This window comes from Quercus suber, unplaced genomic scaffold (assembly GCF_002906115.3).
Source record: "Quercus suber isolate HL8 unplaced genomic scaffold, Cork oak 2.0 scaffold_404, whole genome shotgun sequence".
Lineage (NCBI taxonomy): Eukaryota > Viridiplantae > Streptophyta > Magnoliopsida > Fagales > Fagaceae > Quercus > Quercus suber.
The window spans coordinates 233,350-253,067 of record NW_027069855.1 but is presented as its reverse complement, the minus strand read 5'-3'; the positions used below and the strand labels follow the sequence as shown (position 1 = coordinate 253,067).

Here is a 19,718-nt window from a genome sequence, read left to right as displayed (position 1 = left end):
TATGCTCTTACTTAAGAGAACTCCACTATAGCATGTATTTCATACTACATGTGCTTGCTCGACCAAAAGCAAAGGTGAAAGAATAAATCCCTGCTTCTTCACCGTGTGAGTCTCATGGATCTTTCATTAAGATCCTACTTATGCCTTTATTACTTTTGACTATGTCATGAAGCTGAGGTTTTGATGTCGGCTACTTTGGCATATTACCTATGGCCATGTTGGATTCAGTCTAAAGGGACATTGCTAGGACGTGAGTGCAAAGGGAAGACTATTTTTGTAACACATCCTTATATTTGTACTCACTGCCGACAGGTTATAGCTCTTATGGTAGCGAAATAATCGTGAGTACATCTAGATAGTTATGATGGATTAAGCATAAGTCTGAGTGTTAAACTCAAGAGGGGTTAGAGATGCTTGATTCGATGTGTTAATATATGTTTAGGGTATAGCGAGACACTTAGGATGCTGCTATGCTGGTCTTGGTATAAGATTTAGTATAGTGCCCCCAAATATGTTTTTCAAGTGTGCTCGGCGGTTGCATAACCTATTTGCCAGTATGAACACACTGAGAAACACATTGAGAGATGGATAATAAGGCCATGCCCACAGTGAATGAGTGGGAGATGTTAGAAACTGAAAAGAATATGGATAGATACCAAAGTGAGTATGTCCCTCTATTTGCCTCAAAATGATTATAACATCCAGGAGTTATGGAGTAAAGGTATTGGACCATTACTCTACCCCACTAAGTTCACTATCCCACTCAATATTAATGGAGTGGTGTCTATATAAACAACAAGAATGGTACCCATTGAATAGGGAATGAATTCTGCATTTCTCTTAGTGTTTACAGAGTGTTGTGAGGCTCTTAGATTGTGGGTTATGTTTGCATCACTCTAGTAGTGTGCAACACCATCGGAGAAACGTTTTTGGTTCGTGGGTTACACAAACTTGAATTCAAAACGTGTTTGGATAGCTGGTCTGCGTGGAGGCTGGCTTTAGACAACGTAGAACAATCTCAAAGCTCTTGTGTGATCGTCAGTTTAGGCCGAGAGAGGTATGCCGAAAAACCAATTATTTATATTCTGCTGCAAGTCTCTGTTTCTTACACATCATCTCTCAAGTTTGTTTATATGTGGAATTGCTGTCTATTGTTGTTTTTGTTCTTTGGATTTATGGATCTGTTCTTTGGGTTTGTAGATTTGCTATTTGGGTTTGTAGATCTGTAGATTTTGTTCATCAGGAATCAAACTTTAGTGTTTGATCTTTGTATTTTGGTTGAAATCAAATCTGACCGCCATCCACTCGAGCTCAATTCAACTTGACCCATAGCTATATGCAGTCAGCGACGGGTCTAGAACTTCTCCACCCAATCTGATTGGGTCGGTTGTGGGTTGGACACAAACCCAATCCAAACCAACCCGTAGACAATCCTAATTACAATCATGATTTATGGAAAAACATGTATAAACCATAAAATTTCCCTTGTGCAATGTAAGTTACAAAAAGAGTACTAGTAAGTAGCTTTACTTGAAGTTTACGGAAGGCATTCAGCTCTATCCAAATTGTTGAAACATCGTGAAACAATACAACAATCTAGTTCTAACTTTGTATTTTAGCAGATAGTCGGTGCAGGCTGGAGTGGTACATGACTCTGTATCCTATGATATTCACAAGGGCCACCGGGGACTATTACAAACAGCTCTGAGTCACTCAAACCATTTTAGCTTGTATGGTAGTATCTTTGAGCAAACAAATTCCATTGTGCTACCAATTCAAGTAGCAAAAACGTGGGATAGAAAATCCTGGAAGCAGAGAACCTTCAAGTTGGCAACAGCCACACCCGGTGGAATGGATCAATTGAAAGAATTTAAAGCAAGGGAATAAAGTTAAATATGTTTAAGAAGGTTTAGTGTTTATATAGGCTCAATCCCACTTTCTGTTGAGTTGTTCCCTGAAGTGTGAGTGTAGGACTCAGGCTAAGAATTGTAAGTTCTAGATGGTCTAGATTGGCTGATTTCTGCACTGCTGGAATTGAGAAACGGTGGATGCGTTGGCTGAGGAATTTCTTGATTATCAAATAACATTTTCACTACCGTTGACATTGATGGCCGCAGCTCTGCAGAGGCTTGTACACATAGTAGCCCAATTTGAAGTAATCGAGATGCCTCCTCTTCTTGGAACTGACCCTCTAAGGCTGGATCAACAGCTTCACATACCCTACCTATTCCATAAAGGTTCCAGACCTTTAAAAAGATAAAAAGTAAGAAGGTTTTGTTAGGTGAGGACTATTTGTCATTGAAGCCTAAATTAGCAGAAATGCCAAAGGGAAAAAGATTACCATTTGTATGATGGAATGTGAATATTGAAAGAAGGTATTGTTCCTTTTTCCAGATACAACTTCAATTACAACAGCACCAAAACTATAAACGTCTGCTTTCTCTGTCAATATGCCGCGAATAACATACTCTGGGGCTATGTAACCTCTACAGATGCAAATATGATTAATGTCAAATAAGAGATGTATTTGTAAGCAGAGATATTACATTGTATACTGCAAAGCTATAAGGATGGAATGTCAATCTGTGAACAGAACAAAAGGAACAGGAATTGATACTCTACTAATATTGTATTTTTCACTGTGGTAATACTTTCCAATAAACAAAAAGGATTTGAAAATAATACTAAAAATTTGATCCTGGAAAAACTAATGCTTTCTTAGTATGTAACTAACATATAATTATATAACACAATGAACAATTGCCTGTTTATAATGAGAATATCAACTTTGGTTCTACCTTCCCCTGAATTAATACATTATATGAAACACTTCGTAACAATGGCACCAAGTGGGTAGCTAACTAACACAGATTGGAGGTGTTCATCTAAACATCCTTTAAAATGCACAGAGACAAGCATGGCATTGCCTGAATTGCATATATAATGTAATGATGAAATATCTGTTCATGTTACAAAAAGAAATAACTAGGATAAACCTTGAAGGACCAAGACACAAGAATTTTTCCCACATGAAGAGGACTTTAAACACAGGAATGATAAAGGCTATTCCGGACCAAGAAAGAAAACCAAAGATGGTCTTGCACTTACAGTGTGCCAGCAATGCCAGTGCTGATGTGTGTCTTATTTTCTGGAAATAATCTAGCAAGTCCAAAATCTGCAATCTTTGCCGTGAAGTCTTCTTCAAGCAGTATATTGCTTAATTTAATGTCTCTATGAATGATTCTCGTTTCTAATTCTTCGTGGAGATAGGCCAAGCCCTCAGCCGTACCTAATATGATCTTATACCTCACCTCCCATTTTAGCAGCTGAAACATCCTTTTAGCTGAACCAAATGAAGAGACGTGTAAGTATATAAATTAAATGAGGAAGGGTTATCTTCTAACATAAATAGTAATTCAAGATTAAATTACAACCAGAAAAGTAATCATGGAGGCTTCGATTTGGCACATATTCATAAACAAGAAGGCTTTCAGGGCCTGCAATACTGCATCCCAACAACTTTACAAGATTTTTGTGATGGATGTCGCTGATCAAATTGACTTCATTGAAGAAATGATCCACCCACTGCCTAGTATTGAAGAAAAGCCTCTTAATGGCAACAACCTTCCCATCTGGCAAAACTCCCTACTTTGATACAAAGAAATGTACCTAGTTAATTTCATTTGCCAAAATGAAAAATCTCAAAAAAGTAGACCTAATATTACCTTGTAAACAGAACCAGATCCTCCTTGTCCCAGCTTATTGGAATTGTGAAAGTAATTTGTGGCCTTTTCAAGAACTTCATACGAATAATTGAGTTTGGACTTGTTCACAGTGGCCAACATAGCCCCTAGTTGCTCTCTCTCTGAAACAAATGCCAGATCAAGTAAGCTATATATTAATTCCAGAGTCCCAACAAAGTCTTTCAAAATCTCATATATCAAAACAGGTACCTCCCCTCCTCTTTAGTACATTCTTCCTCACAATGAAGACAACCGTTGCAATAACCAGCAAAAGAGCCAAAGCAGATGATGTTGCAGCCAAAGTTATAGCTAACTTGCTTCCTAACATAGATTAACATGTTACTCCGTGAACCTCATTAATCAAAATAGAAGTCAAGCAATTACCACACCAAATTATCTAATTTATTAATCGTTGATGTTGCTGAGATTTCTAGTGTATGAAGAATTTTTTCACAAACACTTCTTTTAAAAAAGATGTTAATGTTAATTCTAATGAAGAATTAATATTCTATCAAATTTACAATTGGTGAATCTGACCCAAAATGGAAAATTTAGAATTCATTATTGTACTAAAACCAAAAGGGACCAACAACAAAGCATCAAAATTTATCCTTTCATGGCATAAAATTAGACAATATGGGCCAATTCAAATCCCCCTTTTTAGTCACTTTGTGCCGCAGTGGAAATGGACTAGAATCTTACTTGAAATTTATAAACGACTAAAAAGGACAGTAAACTTTAATATCCCATTTAATTCGATGAAGGAAAGACAGAACAAGAAATGAAAAAATTCATTGGAACCAAACTCACCTTGATTACTGTTTCTAACAGGCTGAGTCGAATTGTAATAGAACTTTTCTGTTGAATACCTCAAATAACAACCAGTGTTCAAGACCCTTCCTCCTTCTTTTGGAGTACATGAACTAATGTCAGAAACCGCTTTGGCCAAGCAGTACTCACAAGCAGAACCATTCACAAATTCCCAACACTGAGCCAATCCATAAACCGTGACATTTTCATTGGTCACAAACCCCACAGAAAACCCATCAAACTTAGGTGCTTCCACGCTTAGATTCATCACCAACTGATTAACATTAGCGCTAAAAACAGAACCATTCCCAACAAACTCTTGGGCTCCACACACGGTCTTGTCTTGCACACTCAAAGTCTCATTGAAGAAATAGTAATCATCGTACCTTAGATAACACCCATCATAGAAAAGCCTGCCACCACGAATGGCTCTTTGAAATGGTAAACACCTCAGGATCTGAGTCTTGCACCGAGCAAAGCAAAGATCACAGTCATTTTTAGTTAGATCTTTCATGCACTCACCGAAAGCATAAACTATGGTATTACCTGTCCCGTTCACAACTGCTGCGTATCTTTGTGTGGCGATCAAAGGGGTCACTGTGGTCATGGCTGCCACGAAGTTGCTTATGTAGGTTTGGCGCTGTGGCATTGAGGAGGTTTTGTTGGTGCATATGAGAGCAGCCTCTGTGGCTCTTGGGTCGGAAAGACAAGGATTTACAAACAAACAAAAGACTAGGATTAAGAGGAAGAGTGAATTAAACATTGAAGATGGATACATAGATGTACAGACTAGAATGAAAGATCTTATAATCTTACATATGTACGTAGTTGGGATGCGACGTGCACAAAATGTAATTGACTATGGCACTATGAAGCTAATGCTGACGATGTTGCTGTGTTTTTTCATTGGGTTCTTCTAGGTGATAACAGAATTTTAAAACATTTTCCCAAAAAGTCGAATTGTGATCAAATGAAATAATAATAAAAATATATACCGAAATTCAGGGTAAGTTAAAATAAATATGTTATAAAAATTGTTAAATCTTAATTGTTATATAGTAATTAGTGCATACAATCCTGCACACTCATTGAAATCGTGTTTTTGAAAACACAATTTCAATAAGTTTGTACAAATTGTAATCATCACTCAAATTATGAAATCGTGTAATTAATTAAAATTATAATTTCAAAACACGATTTTAAAGGAATGTACACAGATTGTGTGTATAAATGTGTGATAATTACTACTTTACAAAGAGATATAATTAACGACGAGTGCCTTTAAGATTTTTATACCACTTTTATGGAGAAAAAATATATATAAATAAATAAATTACATTTTTTCTTTTTTCATAAAAACTTTCTTAAAATTATTCACTAATAAATGTTGTTAGAGCATCTATTAACTTTTTCTTTTATAAAAATTCTTAAAATTAGTCACTAATAAATGTTGTTAGAGCATCTATTAACTTTTTCTTTTATAAAAATATTATTATCGTGAACTTTTATGGTGTTTCTAATCTTTTTTTAGTGAAACTTGTGTCCGGTGCTTTTTTACATTAAACACGCTACAATTCAGACACCGTGTTCGCTTCATTGCGAGTCAAAAACAACAGAAGACGTTTCAATCTTTATTAACATCAAAAGAGGTGGGCGTTTTTTTATTTCAACGGTCAAATGAGAATGCAAAAGTTGTGGCCTCCATAGTAAGGAACAAGTAGGCCACCATTAGTCATGGCGTAGTTTCTACGGGGAGTGATACAAAAACAGAATGGTCATGATGAAGGAACTAAGGTGGGGGCAACCTTTAAAACGCTTTGAACAATTTTTAATTTTGCCAACTTATTTTACTATTCAGCTTATTTTTGCTACTATTCATAGGTCCCATTACATTTTTTGATACTATTCATAAATCTTACTATACTATTTCAACTAACTTTTACCTTTATCTACAGTACTTTTAGCAAAAAGTTTTCAGTTTCAGCAAAATAAGCAAATCTCAAACAAACTCTAGTGTGCCTTTGATATGGATTATTTTTGCTAACTTATTGTACTATTCAGTTTATTTTTGCTACTATTTATGGGTTTCACTTCATTTTTTGGTACTGTTTATGGTTTTCACTGTACTATTTCAACTAACTTTTACATTTATCTACAGTACTTTTAATAAAAAAATTTCAATAAAATAAAATAAGTGGATCCCAAATAGACCCTAATATTAGTACTGCTTTTGTTAATATGAATGAGAGACAAAGGAGACCGATACCGTTTCCAATTTAGCTCTCTCTTTACTGAATGTTATCAATTTTTTAGCTTTGAAAAAAAAAAAAAAAAAAAAAAACAATGTGCACATTGTTCACAATGGTGCTCTCGACACATGATTCTTGTAAAAAAAAATCTTGATACATGATATTTACTTTAAATAGTAGAATATATATTTTCATATACAAATATAGTCATAATAAATGTCTTATTAATTGCCATAATAATCAAACTTCATATTTAAAAAGTTTTTAAAAAAATGAGAAAAAATCATATTATGTTAAATTTTTTGTGCATTACATAGGTTTACGACTAATTACAAATAAAAAGGTGAATCTTGTGCCATATCTTTAAAAATTTTAGAATGTGATAGTTTATAAACTACCAGATTTTAGAAATAAAATCTCAAGTGTAAAATAAACTCTTCTCATTTCAAGTGAAATTGAAAGGAATGATGTGGCAATCTAAACACTATTAAATCCAAAAAAAAAAAAAAAACTATATAATTTGAAGATTCTGAACCATGAAATTAACAAAATAGAGTGAATTTTAAATGGAGAGGATCTATTATAATTAATAGGAAAAACACCCTTTTGGCCCTATATTTTGGGGGTATTTTTGTTTTGGTCTTTCAAAAATATTTCATCTTGGTTAGTGTCATCATCTAAGTGATAGAAGCTGTTGATATGGTTGATGGAATGCTCACATAACACACATGTGGCTAGTAATTTTTTTTTTTTTTTTAAATCTAACTGCTATTGAAAAAGCCATATCTGCACCATAAAAAAAAAAAATTTAAAAAAAAAAAAAGAAGAAGAAGAAGAAGAAGAAGAAGAAGCCACATCAAAAAAATTCTTTATTCAACAATTTTAAAGAAAAAAAATAAGCAAAAAAATTTATTTTAAAAAACTCAATCTGCAACTTTTTTTTCTTCTTTCGGTCTCTCGGAGCAACACTCACACTATATTTCTCAGTACATAACTAATTTTCTCTCTCTATTAGCAATTTCTTCTTTCCAACTAGCATCAACCAAAAATCAAACCCAACAAAAATTGTCCCTAAAGAGCAAGAGTTAAAAAAAAAAAAAAAAAAAAAAAAAAAAAAAAAAAAATTGCATCAACATGATAATTGAATTTTAAAGTGTCCCTAAAAGAAAACAGTGGAGTGAAATGCCACAAAAAAAAAATTTTTTTTTTTTTTTCTAATCCACAAAATCTTTCTATTTAGCTTCAATTATCAAATTCAATTCCACAACTACCCTTGCACCAAACAAACTAGAAATAGATGATAAAAGCTGCAAAGGGTAGTATTAATTATAGTTGTAATATTTAGTTTTCTGAGCAAGATATTAATCTTTTCTGAGTTTTAAGAGCTTTGTGATTTTTCTCAATATTACTTAACCAATCACACCATCTAAAAGTGAATAGTTCAATGTCTTTTTGATTTATTTTAAGTCACTATCTCAAATTGAGATAGTAGTTTGTAAGCATTAAGAGTTTGAAAATATATTTTCGCGGCAATATAATTGACTTAAGTTTTAGATTTATTTTAGTTTTAGGCTTTTAGATAGTAGTTTGTAAGCATTAAGAGTTTGAAAATATATTTTCGCGGCAATATAATTGACTTAAGTTTTAGATTTATTTTGGCTTCAAGCTAAAAGCCTAAAACTTGGCTTGAGTTCATATCATGATGATTAATAAATACTAGAGTAGCATAAAAGGAAAACGATAAAGACACAAAAAAAGTCCACAATTTTTGTCATAATTTATCATGTGGTAAGTTGTAAGTGGTGGAGGTAAAATGGTAGGTCCACACCTCCACCACTCACAACTCGCCAACTCGCTACATGGCGAATTGTGTAAAAAATTGTGAACTTTTTATGTTCTTAGCATTGCTCTAACATAAAATGAGAACATATGTCAACACTAAAGGTTGGCAATGTTGCATCATTAGTATTATTTTCATTTTTTCTCTAAAATAATATTAAACATTGTAGTTGATTTTTTCATAATCTATGAATCAAATAAAAATCATATTAATTATATGGATTTATAATCAATAGTTTTGTAGTTCAACTAAAGCTTCCTAGTGTGTCCAATAAAAGTTCAAAGCCCCACTCATTTTTGCTGTAACTAGCTATCTTAAAAAATGAGTGGTTCTAAACTTCAAGGTTCTTTGGTTGGATTGGGGTTGGACTTATTCTTTAATCTTTTCACATTAAATTTTAAAGAAATCAATTTAGCTATTATTTTCACATTATTATATACTTATAAATAATATCATTATAATGATATATTGACAACTAAANAAAGTCATGTCATCATCCCTCATCAGCTTGTAGGGGAGTTATAAAGAATTAGTACTTTGTCTTGTTGCTTTATTCTCGCTACAAACTATGGCCAGAAGAATAAGGTTTATTTTCAAATTAGTTTTTGACAAATTTTATAGATTTTGACAACAATAATAGCAAAATCTGAATCTTCTGTCTCATTTTTCCTACTCCACTATATATTTCACAAATAAAAATATACCATGTGTAACTAGTAAATTCAATTTCTAATTTTATTAATTTAATAAATCAAATACCCAAAATAAATAAATAAATAACTCAGCAAACTCCATCACCTCACCACCTACATTCACCACCGCCGGTCCACACTACAATGCTAGCAGCACTAGCAATAGGTGGTCAACGCCTTCAACATTGCCATTCATGGGCAACCACCATCGACCTCTGACGAATCCATCTCTCTCTCCACTTCATCCCTCTCAAACCCACCCACCACCACCACCACTCCACCCATAGTCACAGCCAGCCACCACCCTCAATGAATTCATCTCCCTTCTACCCAATCATGGCCTCCTCATCACCTCAACGAACTCATCTTCCTAATGCCATCAACATAGTCATGGCCAGCCACCCTCCTCAACAGTGACATCCCCCCCCCCCCCCCCCCCCCCCCCTCTCGATTTTGAAAAATCACATACTAGCATGTATATTACAAAAAAGTTCATAATTTTGTCCTTGAAATGTATATTTTGGACCCCCCCTCCCCTAAAACACTTTCAAATTGACCCATGAAATCAAAACAAAAGCTTACCTGATCATTACTGCATTCCATTTGCCCAAGAAAAACAAAAACCTTGAGACAATCCTTTGGACAATTCACAAAACCGGATAAAAAAAGAACCTTTAGACAAACCAACAAAACCATTCACAAATTCAAATAACAAGAAAAACCTTTAGACAAATCAACAATACCAACAAACAAATCACAAATCCAGTCTAAACACAAAAAATAAATACTAACAACACAACAAATCTCAAATCTTGACAAAACAAATCTTTGATCTGATCTTTTCTCTCTTGATATCCCTCCTCTCTCTATCTCTTTACTTGTGGTGTGACTTGTGAGGTTGGCAACTGCTTGCCTTTCTTAATTTTAAGTGATAAAGGTGGAATCTTTATTTAAAAAACTATTAGTGAGAATGATCATAAGTATCATCAGGTTACTAACAATCCAATAAAAGGGGTACACCATACCTATAGTCCTTTTTAGTTAGAACAAAGTTATTAGTAATATAGATTAATGTGTTGTGGCATGTGGCTACTTTAGGACACACCTAAATTATTAAAATATCTTCTCTAAAAAAAAAAAAAAATTTAAATATCATTTAGGGCTCTTGCTAAATTAATGAAAAATGTTGCTATTATAGTATTAAAAAAAGGCAAACTATAATGTGTCCGAAAATGAAAAATGATTTTCATTAAAAACATATGCCTCTGATTTTATTTTTTATAAGTTTACAACTTTACATTAACAGCACAGATATAGGATAGGAGATAGCAGCGGCGGGAATGGCACCGACCGGCCCCACGTGTGGACCATCCGCGTGCTACAAGAAGAAGAAGAAGACAACATTCTTCAGAGACTTCACTAAAAAAACAAAACCAGGACTCTCTCTTTTTTCCCCTTTTTATCTCCACGTACAACTCTAAGAACGTGCGAACCACCACCTTGTTTGTATCATAAAACAAACTAAAGCTACACCTACACCTGAAAAAATTAAAAAAAAAAAAAGAACTTGTAATGTGATCTCCATTTTTACCTACTAAATAAATTGCCACTTCATTTGTAGTCCACGTCGCTTTGATGGTTTCCTATTCTTCTCCTTGGTAGGAGATAGTAGTCTTGAGTCTGGTCTCTCAAATTTCAGTTAGTTTCATTGGTCTTATGACGTGCAAAAAAGACTTTATATATGTATACACACACTAGCCTTATTGGCTGACTCGCTTGTCAACTCTCATTTGTCTGAAATTAAATTAAAAAAAAAAAAATCAAAACCAGAAATATGGGGTTTAAGAGCATTAAAACAAAGTTTAACTACAAAATTAGTTGTAACTTAAGATTACAATCTTACTCAATATCTTTTTATTTGATGTAAATTTTAACAAATCCATCATTAGATTATATCTTCTTCTTATATCTTTTATACTTATAAAAATTCTAAAAGATTAAAGATCAATAGTTATGTTATCAATAAATTGTTTAAATTACAAGTTTTGATAATTTAAAATTATATATAAAATATAAGTTCATAGCAATTCAATAGTTTGATTTTTAAAATATGTAGTAATGTTTTTATTGAGTAAATCTTGTAACTAAACTTTGTCCATAACATTATTTGGTCTCCTTAATAAAGAGAATTAAGTTCAATTCTCTCTTTCCCACTTATTGTAACCAAAAAAAAAAAAAAAATCTAGGATCACCAACCCCCGAATTTTAGGCACTGTTTTGGACAATGCATGCTGTATTCAAGTGACGAGTAACATGCACTAGTGAGTGGTGAGTTGGCTACCTTATTTCCTTTTTAGACTTGTTTCAACTCAAAAGTTAGGTTTTTTTGAGATAAGGGTTTTTTTAGTAGATTGTGACCTGATTATGTTGGGTGAGCTGTTTTATATATATAAAATGTTTTATCTTATCCTAAAATTACAAATTTATTCACAAATGCAGAAATTGTATAACTTGCAACTTTTATCTTGGAACAGGCCTTAATTATAAAAGTATTTAGGAGGCATCCAAATTATACTTTATAGGTTTTAGGCATGCACCTTCTTAAAATATGAGTTTAGGTGTTGAAAGCATTATCCAAACTCCAAACACTATATTTTAATTGAACTTTATTTTGTCCTCCTGCTTCCACCAAACTGAATGATGCATGGGTGAAATTTATAATTGTGCAATTTACATAATATAAAGAGGAAGCAACCCTATGTGGTTAATTCATCGGTCCTAAAAAGTTTTTATAGCTTTTGAATGTAATTTGTGGTGCATGTTTGTATTAAACTTAGAACTGCTTCATTCTCTGTCCTTTATCTGTTTTTGTTTCCAAAAAAAAATCTTTGTGGTTAAATCCACACCTTTAGTAATTGTAAACTTATAGAAAACTAATCCGATGCAACCCAAGTGGGATTATGTGGCAATATTCCCTTTTCAATGTTCTCAAGCAGACAAGCAGTCATTACTTAAAGTTATGCTTTTAAAAAACAGTGAAATCATTAGAATAATAACAACAAGAGAGTTCTACGACCCACTCGAAAATGAAACGTAGCTACAGCGAATGAACTAGTGATCACCACGTATCGTTTTCTAGAAATCATTTAATGGAGTAGTATTATTTATATGAGGACGGTAGAGATAATGAGTTTTCAATATACTCATCTATACATAAGTGGAATTTAGGCACCGCTCAACATACACAATCCTAACCGGACATGTTAGTCCTAGTGGTATCTTTCTATACACAAGTGCATGTGGTTCAAGGTGTGGCTGGGTCGAGCAGCACAAGAGTGTAGATTTTTATAAAAATTAAAAATTAAAAAATAAATAAACAAAACAAAAAACCAAACAAATAAAACAAAAAATTAAAAAAAAAAACTTTCAGTTCCCGATTTTTACCAATTTTAAGAGTTTTTTACCAGATCAGGTTGATGTCCAGTTTCAGGTTGAATCAGCCAAGTTTGTCCAGTTTTTAAAACTATGGTTAATATAATATATGGTTGATCCAAATATATAAGCCTAATTTTTTGAGTTCCATATATAGCGTGGATGACCACTTTGAGTTCCATATATATTTTCTCATTCTCATGATCATAGTTCCTTTATTTAAATGAGTTCCATATATATTTTCTCTCTTTTATTGATTTTATTGAAAATTACAGTATTAAAGTAATTAGAATAGTTGTTACTTCAATACTGTAATGTGCCAAACACTCGAGTTGTTAAAGATCTTTTCAGTTAAAAAGTCATTAGAGCTGTTGTTTCTGATTAAAATTAATTAATTATAATTAGAACTGTTAAAAAAATTTTGGTAACCAATTGTGAAAGAGCTTTTAATGACAGAAATGAGAAATGACAACAGAAGGCAATGGTTTAATTAATTAGTTAATTATAAATCTTTGAACTTTGATAAATGCCCAAATCAACCAGCATTACAGCATTTTAATTAAAAAAAACTTAACCACACTTAAGGCTTACCTTCAGAAGTTCTTTTTTTATTAAAAAAAAAAAAAGAAATAGCCTACACAAATTAATTCCGTCTATAATATTACTTCTTGGTGGTGCCCAATAATCCCATTCACCAGTGCAACAGAAAAAGTATATTATGAAACAATTTTATGAGATCTTTCTCCCATAACATGCGTAAATTTTAATACTATATAAGAGGGAGTCTCGCGAGACTGTTATACGATGTACTCCTCCTCCCATTCTAAATCACAAAGTCATTCTTGTCCTTTACTAATTTGACCACCGAATGAAGGATGTCCTAGTAAATTACAACCTAGTCAAGGCTATTTCCGTGATAACGCACTACATAAACTGCTTATATAACTACGTACCGTACCCCTTGTATCAACTCTCAAGTCTCTAAGCATAGTTTGCTAAAGCTCGTCATACTAGTAGGAATTCTCTCTTCTCTGAGAAAGCTTTCTAAGAAGGAAAAGAACAGTTCAAAGAGATGAAAAAATTCAATTGTTTATCTCTTCTCCTTTTTCTATTCTTTATGGTCACATTATTCTCCAAAATTTCAGTTGAGGCAAGAAACAATCACACTAGGAATTCCAAAACTCATAAGCACCAGAAAGATAAGAGTGGCAATGGCAACACTCATTTTCCTAGTCCTGCACCAGCCCCTCTTCCTCATCGCAGTTCTAATCCCAACCCGTCTAGCCATTTTGATCTTTTTTCATTTGGAGCTAAAGGTGATGGAGTTTCCGACGATTCTAAGGTAATTAACAAAAAATTGTTCGTATGTGCTTATGTGAACTTGGAAATTTATTGACACTCCCTTACCTTACATGAATAGTGGATTCGCTCATATTTAGTGGTTTGTATGATTCTAACTTTCTTGAGCATGTAACCAATCAAGCAGGCACTCCTAGCAGCATGGAAAGCTGCATGCAACTTTCCTGGGGCTACAGTAGAAATCCCATCAGGATTCAATTTCCTCATCAAGCCCATAACTCTTCAGGGCCCTTGTTTGCCTCACCTTGTTCTTCAGGTTTTGCTTTCTCTTCTTTTAATCTCATTTTACTGACTCTATAGCAGTATGTTCATAATAATTACAGAAATGGAGAAAGATAACAAGAATATTCTTTTTTAGCATTTAAGTATTATATTATTTTGTCTTTATATAACAATTTACAAATAAATGCTTAAACGTACAAAGCTAATGCAAGTGGAATTCCAACAGATAGATGGAACTCTCTTAGCTCCTCCCAAAGTTGGTTCATGGCCAAAATCCAGTTTGTTTCAGTGGATTAATTTCAAATGGGTCCAAAACTTTACCATTCAAGGTACTGGTACTGTTGATGGCCAAGGCTCTAACTGGTGGACTACCTCTCAAATTCTTTATACTCAGGTAGCACTTAGCATTAACTTGCATTTGTACTTTTACATCAACAAAGTGAAGAAGATTATATGGCATCTAACCTCTTTGTAATTGTATATATGCTTTGCAGAAAAAATGCAATAACATTCCAGATCTCAGACCAACCGTAAGATTCACTTTATTTTCTCAGTTTTATTTTGTAATCACGTACATTATTTTCCTATTTACAATTTGTAGGACAAGTTCTGATTTTGATGTTCTTAACATTGTCTTTCTCCAATTCAGGCTTTGAGATTCTACTCTAGCTATGATGTCACAGTAAGCAACATCAAAATCATAAACAGTCCACAGTGCCACCTAAAGTTCGACAGCTCTAAGGGTGTCAAAGTTAACAATATTACAATTTCTTCGCCAGAAGATAGCCTAAACACTGATGGGATTCACCTACAAAACACCCAAGACGTAGAAATTCAACATTCTAGTATTGGATGTGGTAAGAATCACTGATCATAATTAGAAATTGTTTCCATTTTTTTATTTCCCCCATAAAATATAGGAAGACTTAAAAGGCATGGTGCCCTAAATTCTGTACTTAACTAACGGTTGCACTTTGTACACAAGGCAATGTTTAATTATGAAATTAGTCAGGTTCCCATGATGTGACATACTAAAAAAGACCCATTACATAGTACATGCCTGACGAACATAAAGTAAACAACTTTATCTAAAATTTGCACTTAAGACTTAATTAAATACGTCTTGCTCTTAGGCTTTTTAGAATTGGAGAACAGAATATGCCTTTTTTATTATTATTATTTTTTAATTCTTGTGTCACCCCCATATACCAGTTTAAGAAGCATACGAACTTCAAAGTTAACTGTCTTAGTAAGAATGATTGGTTGAAGGGTTCTTTTAAACGGTAAACTGTTACTAAATTAACTTTTGAAATAAGCGGGGAACAAAAGGTACTGGCACAACTAACTTTTGCTTTTGCAATTCTATGGGCTCAGTATTAACTATTAAGTAATTTACGATGCCCATACTATTACACTGTTAATTAACATTCAGATTAGTATTCTAATTAATTCTGGGCTCTCTTTTGACAGGGGATGATTGTGTATCCATACAAACTGGTTGCTCCAATGTCCATGTTCATCATATTAACTGTGGCCCTGGACATGGTATAAGGTAATCAATATATATTATATATATCACCTTTTATATTCATTCTAGAAAAAAGAAACACCTTTTATATTACTAAACAAAATAGGAATATAGCATAGTAAAAAAAAAATACTTAGACATCACGTTTTTTATATACAAGTTTAGCTACAAATTTGGTTATATCTAATGCCTACAATTCTCACTAAAAATGTAAAATTTACCCTTAATTTAATATTTATATACTCATGAATCTTTCTTGTCCTCTGTTTTTTTTCCCCACAATTGCAGTTTAGGAGGACTAGGGAAGGACAAAAGTGTTGCCTGTGTCTCCAATATAATTGTGGAGAATATCTCAATTCAAAACACTCTATCAGGAGTAAGGATCAAGACATGGCAGGTATAAAATTATCTTCTAAAAAGTATTGACTAATTGTTTAGATTATTAAGGCATTTTATTTATTTTCTAACATTAATTTCATTTTTCGATTCCTATGATCAGGGGGGCATTGGATCTGTCAAAAACGTAACATTTACCAATGTTCAAGTTTCTGATGTTAAGGTACCAATAATCATAGACCAGTTTTATTGTGACAAGAATTTCTGCAAGAACCAAACAGGAGCTGTGGCAATAACTGGTGTTAAGTATGACCAGATAGTTGGGTCTTATTCAGTGCAACCAATTCATCTTGCATGTAGCAGTGACATTCCTTGCACTGGCATTGATCTAATTGATATTCAGTTGAAGCCCTCGCCGCGCTATCGAGGTTTTCAACCGGGTTTGTGTTTGAACTCTTATGGGAAATCAAGTGCTCCATTGGTTCCTTCAAGCATAGATTATTGCTTAAGGAATAGCGGTGGTTCTGTCAACAGAATAGCAAGGTCACATGATAATGTATGTTAATTACAATCGGTTTAGGTTGTTATATTGTAGCTTCTTCTTCTTCTTCTTTTTAAGTTGTTTGTTTGCTTCCCTTCTGCAATATTTTAACTGTGAGAAGGTGATGGTCTAGTGCAATGTAATTCGCGCGATTGGTTAATGAAAGAATAAAATTATATTCTCATCTATGGATTTTTTTTTTTTACTTAAAAAGAATAAAAGAAGCTCAGAATAGGTTAGTGGAGAGACCTAAACCTACCTATAGCCAGGAATGTGAAATGGACCTGCATATTATGAGACCCAGCTTAAATAAATAATTCGCCTTCACCAGTTATGTAATTAAGGAATTCAACATCAATGTACATAATTTTTTCCATAATTATTAAAATTATAATTTGTAATTGAAATAATATCATTTTTACATGATCCTACTACTAATATGAATCTTTTTAGTATCAATAAATAAATAAAAAAATACTCTCACTTACACCAAAAAATCAATTGGTGTCTAATGAATAATGATAAAAAATTATCATTATGAATGAACGTCATAAGTTGAAATTATCTCTAAAAATAATAATAATAATAATAAACATATTTCCTGCATAATGTCTACTAGTAGTATAAAAATAAAGTAAAGATTGTGATTTATTATGGACATAAATTTCATAAATTGTAATATTTCTCTTTTCAAATAAGCTTAGTAAGTAGCGCGATTGTATTTTATTGGGACTTTTTTATATAATTTATGGAAAAAAAGGCAAATCATTATTTTTAATTTTTTATGACCTCTAAAGAAGAACAAAGGAAAATATTTTTACTAAATCTTGAAGTGAATATGTAAAGTGAAATGAAATTTGGTTCATTACTTGAACAAGATAAATTATGTAAAATTATGCACTGAAATTGTCTAACGGTCTACATAGCATGACTTTGTCTTGATTTTGACAAATCAATTCATGCCCAATTTTACTTTTTTATGACTGTGGGGCCCGTAGGCTTGGTAGCCTGGGCCCATGTTGCATTTGGCCCAAGGCCCATGCCGAGGAGGGATGATCGTCCAAGGTTGGTGCATGAAGACCTATGCTTTTTTGGATCCTGCTGAGGACATCCCTGTCCTCGGCGTACCGAGGCTAATTTCAAGTGGGGGACAGGCCCAAAACAGGTTGTCACCTCCACACTAAATGCGCTGATCTAACCCCCCCTAGCCGCATTAATGGGGATGTAACCCCTTGACAGGGGAACATTGATCATTGTAAATCACTCGAATACTGATAAGGCCTCTGATGGGACAGACGGTCAGAGGGAAGACAAATGGATGATCAACAGAAGAAAGAATTAGATAGGAGGAGGAGAACTATATAAGAAGGGCGAGCAAAGCAGTTAGAGGGGGAAAAAAGGGGAAGGAACCTCCTCGGACAAGTGCCGAGGAGCTACCCTTAGTTGTAAATTGAGTTCACTCCCCTTCAATGGTGAAAAGTGGCTTGTGTTCCGTTGCTAGTCTGTTAGGGCCTAACCCTTCGTCCCACTCTCTAGAAATGTATTATTAGGGAACCTTTCTAAACTGAATCCCTACAATTGGCGCCGTCTGTGGGAAGGATTAGTGCACTGGCAGGCGCAACGGGCGATCGTTCCTAAGTAGTTATTTTACGAAAGGTTGGTAGCGACGCATCAAAAAAAAAAAAAACAAACAAACAAACAAACATTGCAGAAAAGTAGAAGATTCAACAGAAAAGAAAAGGAACGTCATATTATTTTATTAAACAGAAAGTATAAGATACAAACAGAGGCTCAGGCAGGCTTGTTTTAAAACTAATTTTACAAACTAATTCTATAAACAGAGGCCCAGGTGGACCTATTCTAAAACTAGCTAGAGGGAATGGGGCTGAGGTTAGTATGCTTCAAGGCCACCAACAACTCCTTGTCCGGTGCGGCAGAGCTGGAACAAAGAGAGGAGCCGGCGCAGGGGCACCGGGAAGCCCTCCCCCATGATGTTCCCTTGATTCTCTCCAATCCTCACGAGCGTTGGCCGTTGGAGACGGCAACACTCAGGCACCAGCCATGACATGATTTTGCGCGTCTCCTCTGGCAGGGGTGCGCCCTAGGGAGGAGCGTTAGGTACTTCAAGGACATCCCTCCTGGCCACCACGCATGGCACTATCAGGGTTACGCCTAGGCTCTGCCGCACCGAAAGTCTGGCAGGGGCTGCGGTCACAACGGCTCTTGGCTGGGGCGGTAGGGCCTTTGGCCTGTGTGTCCTCACACCCACCTAGGGCCACCCCATATCTCGCAACTCTGGTCACAATTCTGGCAGGGTTATTAAAGGGACTCGAGGAGCTGAAGGGACGTGTTTCTAGTTGTGTTGGAAAGTTCATGGAGTGTGGAGAAACGTTTCCCCCAGAAAGCCTTATATAGAGGATGAAGACTTGTGGGAATTAATCCACACAAAGTTCAAAAAGAGAATTATCAGCGGTACTAATCCGAACCAAATCCCAAGGAGACCGTAGACCGTTGGATTTGTATCAATTCACGAGGATATTAATGAAGGCGTGTCTCGCGCATCGGAACGTCAAGCGCGAAGCGCGAACAGCCAAGGGACGCCTTGTAAGTGAAGAAGATGGGAACTTGAATTGAAGGCAAAGTCAATGCCACATGTAAGATCAGAGTCCGAACCACCCCTGCCCAAAGCACCGTAGAGTTAATAGTCCGACCCGAGGAGGAATCGTTTCCAGTAAAGCGGTCCGAGGACAAACCCCTTTATACAGAAGAACGGAAGTGTTAGATAGAACCAAGGCATTGCATGGTCCTCGGACTCAAGCCTATGGGGAAACTAACTACTCGGCTATACCTGGGTACTAGACAGAACCAAGGTATTGCATGGTCCAAGGACTCAAACTTATGGGGAAACTAGATACTTACAGAAGAATGGAAGTGTTAGACAGAACCAAGGCATTGCATGGTCCTCG

At 34.5% G+C, this 19,718-nt stretch overlaps 2 protein-coding genes across 2 annotated transcripts; one reads left to right on the top strand and one right to left on the bottom strand.

Moving 5' to 3' along the window:
• Window positions 1-1,444: 1,444 nt before the first annotated feature.
• LOC112010505 (cysteine-rich receptor-like protein kinase 3) lies at window positions 1,445-5,446 on the bottom strand. The gene is made up of 7 exons (XM_024042854.2): window positions 4,554-5,446; window positions 3,954-4,064; window positions 3,726-3,865; window positions 3,435-3,645; window positions 3,109-3,343; window positions 2,342-2,486; window positions 1,445-2,246 (listed from the first exon to the last, which is right to left on the bottom strand). Exons 1-7 carry the CDS (start codon window positions 5,329-5,331, stop codon window positions 1,980-1,982), a joined length of 1,887 nt encoding a protein of 628 aa, XP_023898622.2. The 5' UTR covers window positions 5,332-5,446; the 3' UTR covers window positions 1,445-1,979.
• Window positions 5,447-13,823: 8,377 nt separating this feature from the next.
• LOC112010450 (polygalacturonase At1g48100) lies at window positions 13,824-16,910 on the top strand. The gene is made up of 8 exons (XM_024042789.2): window positions 13,824-14,108; window positions 14,253-14,381; window positions 14,574-14,741; window positions 14,842-14,877; window positions 14,997-15,204; window positions 15,818-15,899; window positions 16,164-16,272; window positions 16,375-16,910. Exons 1-8 carry the CDS (start codon window positions 13,839-13,841, stop codon window positions 16,774-16,776), a joined length of 1,404 nt encoding a protein of 467 aa, XP_023898557.2. The 5' UTR covers window positions 13,824-13,838; the 3' UTR covers window positions 16,777-16,910.
• Window positions 16,911-19,718: the final 2,808 nt, after the last annotated feature.